General features: G+C 34.6%; 1 protein-coding gene across 1 annotated transcript; it reads left to right on the forward strand.

The window, feature by feature from the left end:
* The first annotated feature begins 1,485 nt into the window (after window positions 1-1,485).
* On the forward strand, window positions 1,486-2,224 carry LOC143905773 (dihydrofolate reductase-like). Its single transcript, XM_077421364.1, has 3 exons — window positions 1,486-1,513; window positions 1,774-1,883; window positions 1,963-2,224. The coding sequence occupies exons 2-3, from the start codon at window positions 1,780-1,782 to the stop codon at window positions 2,036-2,038; spliced, it is 180 nt and encodes a 59-aa protein (XP_077277490.1). The 5' UTR covers window positions 1,486-1,513; window positions 1,774-1,779; the 3' UTR covers window positions 2,039-2,224.
* The last annotated feature ends 5,647 nt before the right edge of the window (window positions 2,225-7,871 follow it).

The raw sequence follows: 7,871 nt of genomic DNA on the forward strand, positions 1-7,871 counted from the left end.
ACGGAGCGCACTATGTGGACCTCGTCATCGGCAACCTGGGACACCTAGACATCGAATTCAACGTACGATTACACCTGGACACCGAAAACTATGAAGCGCATTATCTGGATCCCGTCATCGGCAACCTGGGACACGTGGACATCGAATTCAAGATATTAATACACGTAGACACCGAAAACTACGGAGCGCACTATGTGGACCTTGTCATCGGCAACCTGGGATACGTGAACATCGAATTCAGGGTATTAATACACGTAGACACCGAAAACTACGGAGCGCACTGTGTGGACCTCGTCATCGGCAACCTGGGACAACATCGCATTCAACGTACGATTACACCTGGACACCGAAAACTACGAAGCGCACTATGTGGACCTCGTCATCGGCAACCTGGGACACGTGGACATCGAATTCAAGGTATTAATACACGTAGACACCGAAAACTACGGAGCGCACTGTGTGGACCTCGTCATCGGCAACCTGGGACACGTAGACATCGCATTCAACGTATTATTACACCTGGACACCGAAAACTATGAAGCGCACTATGTGGACCTCGTCATCGGCAACCTGGGACACGTGGACATCGAATTCAAGGTATTAATACACGTAGACACCGAAAACTACGGAGCGCACTGTGTGGACCTCGTCATCGGCAACCTGGGACACGTAGACATCGCATTCAACGTATTATTACACCTGGACACCGAAAACTATGAAGCGCACTATGTGGACCTCGTCATCGGCAACCTGGGACACGTGGACATCGAATTCAAGGTATTAATACACGTAGACACCAAAAACTACGGAGCGGAGCGCACTATGTGGACCTCGTCATCGGCAACCTGGGACACGTAGACATCGAATTCAACGTATTATTACACCTGGACACCGAAAACTATAAAGCGCACTATCTGGACCTCGTCATCGGCAACCTGGGATACATAGACATCAAATTCAAGCTTGATTCATAAGAATCGACTTAAAAATTCCCTAGCGGCACTTTCTGCCAAGCGTAGAGAACCTTGTTTTCCGTTGACTCAATATTTATTATATATATACCTAATTTACCTAAATAGAAATCTTCCTCTGACCGATAAGTCTATCGACCTAATTTCGAAATACGCGCGCGATATCGAAACTGGCGATACCTGCGCCGCCAGCGTCGAAAAAGTGAAAGTGACGTTTCTCTGATAGATCGCGGCGTTAGGAGGAGGAGGAGTATCTTAAAAATAAATTTTCACATTTGGACTTTGCGTCGCAATATCTCCGCTCGTAAGGCACGTAGCGGAATATTATGAGAACCCCCCCCCCCTAATTGGACCCCAAGCTATCGATCAAGCCTACTTAGAACTTGATCCGTTCACTCGTTATCGAGATCTCAACATCTCGGGTACTCGCAACCCGTCGCGTCGCGTAAAAGAGTCACGGTCGGTCTCGCTCCGCGTGTACTTGGCGCGAGACACTACCGTGTCTCTTGATATGGGTAATAGGAGGAAGTAGCGTGTACAAGGTATTTTGTACAATGAATTAACGTAATGTACATTTTGAAAAAAATAAATCTGTCCTTTTTAAATGCGATGCTATAAATATTTTCTACATTTAACTTAAAACGAGTACTCGCGACTCAAGGACAGAGGAAAGAGAAATAATTTTAAGAAAGTACAGAAAGTGCGTCTAAAAGAACACAAATCTAGTACGGTAATGAAGGCGTAAATATTAGCAATATAAATTTAAATTAGATATAACAATTAGTGTATAATTTTATATTAGAGCGCTATGGAATCTCCACACTTTGGACGATTGTACCTGACGCGTATAAAGAAAAAATTTGAATGCGATACGTTCTTTCCCCTTATTCCGAATGACTTCGTGTCAATTGAGTAAGTATTAATATTTCTCTGTTGGGTTTTATGTTTCACATTCATGTCACCGTCTTACAATAGCTAATAATAATTCCAGGGATCCAGCGGTACCACAAGGTACACAGGAAGAAAATGGAATTGAATTTGTATATGAAGTGTATGAAAGAAGATAAACAGCAGAACTACTTCTTCCAATCATTAAAACTATAAATAAATGAGGCCGTTTTTATAAACACATCTTTTGCATCTGTAAAAATAGGATATCGCGAGAAACGCGATTATAATATTAATGCTATTGTCAATCATATTCTCTCTAATATATGTATAAGTACATAATAAATACATATTATTGATAATAATACGTATTTTATTATGCAATATCCTTTAATCATATATTTTCACTTTTATCTATACTTTATAACAGAAGATAAAGACTTCATAATGGAAATCAAATTTATGTTCAAATGTGTAACACTTTAGCCGGGTGGCCACTGTAACTGCCGACCACCAAGAACATGCAGATGCAGATGGTACACAGACTGCGCACCGTGTTTTCCATCGTTGACAACTAAGCGAAATCCATTCGTCAGACCTTTTTGCTTGGCAACTTTTTGAGCGATATATAACACAGGAACACAAAAAAATTTTTGGAAAATTAACTGGGATCAGAATAGATGTTTCTTATAGATTTTGGGTCACTGAATCCAAATTTGTAAACAGTTTTGCTCCATCACGTCTAGGTTTTTAGATAATCTAGAAAAATAACGGAAAATCTGTGAAAATTGAAATATACATTTAAAGAAAGAGTAAAAGTATAACATCAAAGAAAGAGAAAAGGTATAACATCAAAATGCGGTCGCATAACTGATTTAAATATATTTTAGTAAGTTAAATAAAGTGCAAAAAAAAGAATGTTAAAAAAGAGCCGATTTTCGCCCAAAAAGGTGTAAGTAAAAGAAATAGTGTTTTTTGTAGATTTTAATCTCCTGAATACGATAAAACTATTAAAAAGTTTGTGGTGCTTGAGGAACACTTTGAAAATTGAGCATTGGTTTATTTACAGAAATTCGGATGACATATATCATAAAATGTACTGGTGAAAGATTTTTTGGGAAAAGGGAAAAGGGGGAAAAAAGAGTGTTTTGAGTGTGTCTGCGTGTGTGCGGATGTTTCTATAAGAAACACCTACTCTAATCCCAGTTAATTTTTCAAAATTATTTTTTATGGTCCTGTGTAATTGATAAAGATATTAATTATGTCTTACGTGATATTTCAGCGAGTCGTTGCTTTTTATAATAAGAATTATTATTTGTTTCATTATTACTTCTCTTCATATCCATGTTACTGTCATAAATAACGTGAAATGAACTATCTCTTTATAAAAGAACAGATTAAACGAGATAGTCGATAGTCTCAAACATCTCGACATAAAATTCGAGAATATCGAGAAACGAGAATCTCGGCCCGTCGAGACGAGAGAATTTTTTCAATCATTTGTCTTTGTCGACACTAAATCTCGGTATCGGTATTTTCTCGTCTTGTCTCGCTCGAATGCATCACTATTAAAAATCGATGTGTTTAAAATGAGCTTCAAACCTACCATGTGATTATCAATCTTGTTGCAGACTTAATGCACGATCTCCTGGAAGGCGTTTGTCATTACGATATTTGTGCTATTTTAGAAGATTTGATTTCTGTTAAAGGATATTTTACTCTTGGACTCTCAATAATCAAATACAAAATTTTGATTATGGTTTTAATATAGGTAATAAACCCTCTATTATATATATATATATAATACTTGATTATATTCGAGGACAAAAGTTGAAAATGTCTGCATCTGAAATGTTGTTTTTTGTTCGACATTTTAGTCTCATGATTAGAGATTTGGTGCCTGAAGTTGAGAAAGTTTGGCAACTGTACATTCGACTTGTTCAAATATTAGATATTGTTACTGCTCCATTTGTAGACACAAACTTAACTCCGTATCTGACAACTTTGATTGCTGAACATCATGAATTATATTGCAAATTATTCTCCAAGACATTAAAACCCAAATACCACTTTATGGTTCATTAACCTAGAATTATGAATCTTATTGGCCCTCTTATTCATGTATGGTCGATGCGTGTCATGGAAGAAAAACATCGACCAGTAATAAAACAAGTAGCTAAAGCTACAACTTGTCGAAAAAATCTGCCGCTAACAGTGGTTATAAGAAATATTCACTCAGTCTTTCGGCTCGCTTTTTATCCAAGCGGGGCTTTCAATGGGATATAGTTTTTCATTTTAAAGAAAAAATTTTGATTGTTATAACTATAATAATTTTCAATATATTTTACCTCCTGGTCTTGAGAACTCTGTAATAGTTAAATAAGAAGTAACTATTTGCAACACCAAGTATAAGAGAAATATGGTGCTTGACATGAGAAAAAATTAAAATGTTCTAAAATAAATGCTGTTCCGAAATGGGTTCGCTATCTATAATATCAATAGTATGTATGCGTTCATTTAATTAACATACGTATGCCGAAAATAACAATGTAAATTCAACAGGTGGATTTACGTGGATAGAGCGCGCGATTACGCTGGGGAATGTTCTTTTAGTAGTATGAGGCATAAGTTCCGCGTCTAAAGTCCTCATCAGGATGCAAAGAAGGTGCGTGGCATACAATACGAAAGACTAAACGACAGTTACAATATGTATGCGATCATTTAATAAATAGCGAATATTCATTTGTAGAACTGTTTTATGTTATCATGATCAACAATCCCAAATAATAAATAATATATATAATAATATAACACTGAGAGAAAGGTTTTGTTACTATGTGAACAACCAACATTTTTGCTGCAAGAGCTAATTAATTTTGCAATAATATGAAAGTTTTACTGAACTTTGCTATTGCAACAAAAGATTTTGCTATTATTGCAAAATTAATTAGCTTTTGCAGCAAAAAATGTTGGTTCACATAGTAATAAAACGTTTCTCTTAATGAATAATAAGAAAACATTCCATTTAGTATATATTCTTACAAATGTATATATATATATATATATAAGAATATCTGATACTTAAGAATATCTTTAGTATATATTCTTACACATTAAAAGAATATCTGAAACTTAAGAATCTTTAGAGGCCTCTTAAACTAAGAGGATTCTCTTGGCGCTTATATTTTAGTGGAAAATATTATAAGTGGTATATTCTTAAGATGAGAATACAATTTTTTCGAACATAAATCTGAACTTAAAATCTTTCTAGAAGAACAAAAAAAACGAACATCGCGAAGATGTTCAACGCAACAACTTCAACCGATCTAAACAGTTGAATCAAAACTTTAAATTAAAATGTATACTTGGGATCACTGCCCATTCACGATAGCGCCGCAACAATGCAGCGTAGATGGCATATGCAATGATTCACCATATACTATGTCGCATTGCGATTGCGACGCCAAATTCCGCAGATGTTTACATAATCTCAATACCAAGGTCGCCAATAACGTCGAAATGATTTTCTTCAATTGGATGAAGATTTCCGGCTTTTTTGGAAAGTGGATATGTGCTGTAGGGAACACGTTCACTGCCACTCCTATATATACCGCCGGGAAAATGCCTCATAGTAACGCATGTAGAATAGGCATATACAAAATATGCAATTATAGAGAATACACTATGTCGCACTGCGATTGCAAAAATAAATTTCGAAAATGTTTAGATAATGTCAAGACCTGGCCCAATACCTGCGGAAGGCCTGAATCATTAAGTATATTTATTTATATTGAACCCGGATCCCCCCTGCTTCAGATACCCTGGCAAAAATTAAGAAACTTCCATACTAAAAAAATTCTATTGAGGTCACAATTGAGTCACAACTCAACAAAAAATGTATTTGAGAACATAAATAAGTTCTTAAATAAAATTATAAAAATGTCCTCATATAAGATCGAGATTAACAAATCATTAAACAAACAACATCCGGAACAAATCGTTCTATTGAAATAAAAGAAATGCTTAAAAAAAAAAGAAGCGCGCAGAAACTGGCAGGAAACACGAGAGCCTGAGGGTAAAACTATTTTCAATAGAATAAATAAGAAACTAAAAAGATTTACATATGAAATCAAAAACTAAGAGATAGCAAGGTATCTTCAAGGACTTTCAGCCGAAAAGGATACCAATTATTCCTTCTGGAGAGCAACCAAACGTATTAGAAGACCTATTGTTAACGCCCCACCTATTAGGAAATCCGAACGCAAATGGGCCAGAAACAACCAAGAAAAAGCTGATCTTTATACTAATCACTTGAAAAGTGTATTTCAACTACACGAACCACATGACAGCCATACTGTAAATTTTGATCAAACCGATGAAGTGCATGTATAAAGAAATATCCGTATTAAACATATCTCTCCTAAGAAAACTAGAAAAGAAATAAATTGTTTAAATTAAAAAAAACCCCGGCTTCTCGATCTCACATCACTGTTCAAATGTTAAAGAAATTACCGCACAAAGGAATCATGAAAATGACTCACTTATTATTTAATGCGTCTTCACGATTAAGATATTTTCCTAAACAATGGAAAATAGTCGAAGTAATAACAATACCAAAACTTGCTAAATCTCTGGATGAAATCACTTTATATAGACCAATATCACTTCTTCCAGTCATATCCAAAGTTTTCGAAAAACTCATAATTAACAGACTCAAACCAATTCCCTTACAAAAAGTATTACTAGCTAGTTAGTAATAAATACTTATTTTGTGTATTAATAATACTAAAATTAAGTATTTATTAGTACTTGAATCACTGTGATCCAAGTATTGCATAGTATTTTATTACTGGTCAGTAATTTATGAAAGTAGTATTTAATACAGGACGAGTATTGAATACTTAGTATTAAATTTCTGATGAGAAAGCATTTAATACTAGGTGAAAAATACTTGTGTAATAAATACTTGTGTTGAATTACTGATGAGTATTTCAATGTTAGTACTGAAGTACTGAACCAAGGATTCCATGTGTAATAAATCACTGGCCAGTATTTTAATATTAATACTCAAGTACTGAACTGAATATTCCATGTAAAATTAATCACTGACCAGTACTACAATTTGTATATAGAAACATTATAATGGGTGTAATTCCTGATAATATTAAGGAAAAGAGATAAAAGTAAGGCACAAATACATTTTATAATATATGAAGGTCTGTACTAATTCGTCGTGATAAAAGTGTACAAGTTTTGAATAGTACTAAAGATATCATTTTAATATCCAATTCAAAATTTTATTACTCTTTTTAAACTGAATTTGTTTCCTAAGATGATTTTTGAAAAATTATATATTTGTGCTGGTTATGACACATGTAGACTATATATAACACTTACATCAAATTAAGAAGTAGTCTACCACGTAAGGCAGTTGGCTCACGATTCAGAGGTCCCGAGTTCGATCCCACCAAGGTAAGTGTTTTTTAAATACGAGAAAATATTTATAATTATAGACTGCATCTTAAGAAACAAATTTAGTTATAAAATAGCAATAAAATTTCGAAAAAAAAATAATTTTTTTTTATGCCGGGTAAATATCGGAAATCGAAATATCGGTGAGTAATTCAATACTAAGCACCAGTAGTTCTGTGTAGTATTAATCACTACCTATAATATTTATTACTACCAGTATTTTCTCAGTATTTCCCAAATAAATATTGACAATATTAAATCACTGAGATTTTAAGTATTTAGTCAGTAATACTTTTTTGTAAGGGTTATTGAAGAAAATCAACAGATCTGCAGATTAATACCGTTGCTGAAGAAAGAGCGCTTGCTACTAAAAAACATAAGCAACGCCTTGCCAGCCATCTAAACCGTCTACTCCTCACAGAGGAAAGGCTGAGACATCTGAGGAGAGTCAAACCTGCAGATTTAATGCATAAATGAGTGCATCCTCCTTCCATCTGCTCTTATAAAACCTTATAAACCTGCAGTGGCAATAAATGCAAT

Source organism: Temnothorax americanus, unplaced genomic scaffold (genome assembly GCF_048541705.1).
Source record: "Temnothorax americanus isolate GAGA-0224 unplaced genomic scaffold, ASM4854170v1 Scaffold67, whole genome shotgun sequence".
In the NCBI taxonomy this organism is placed as follows: Eukaryota; Metazoa; Arthropoda; class Insecta; order Hymenoptera; family Formicidae; genus Temnothorax; species Temnothorax americanus.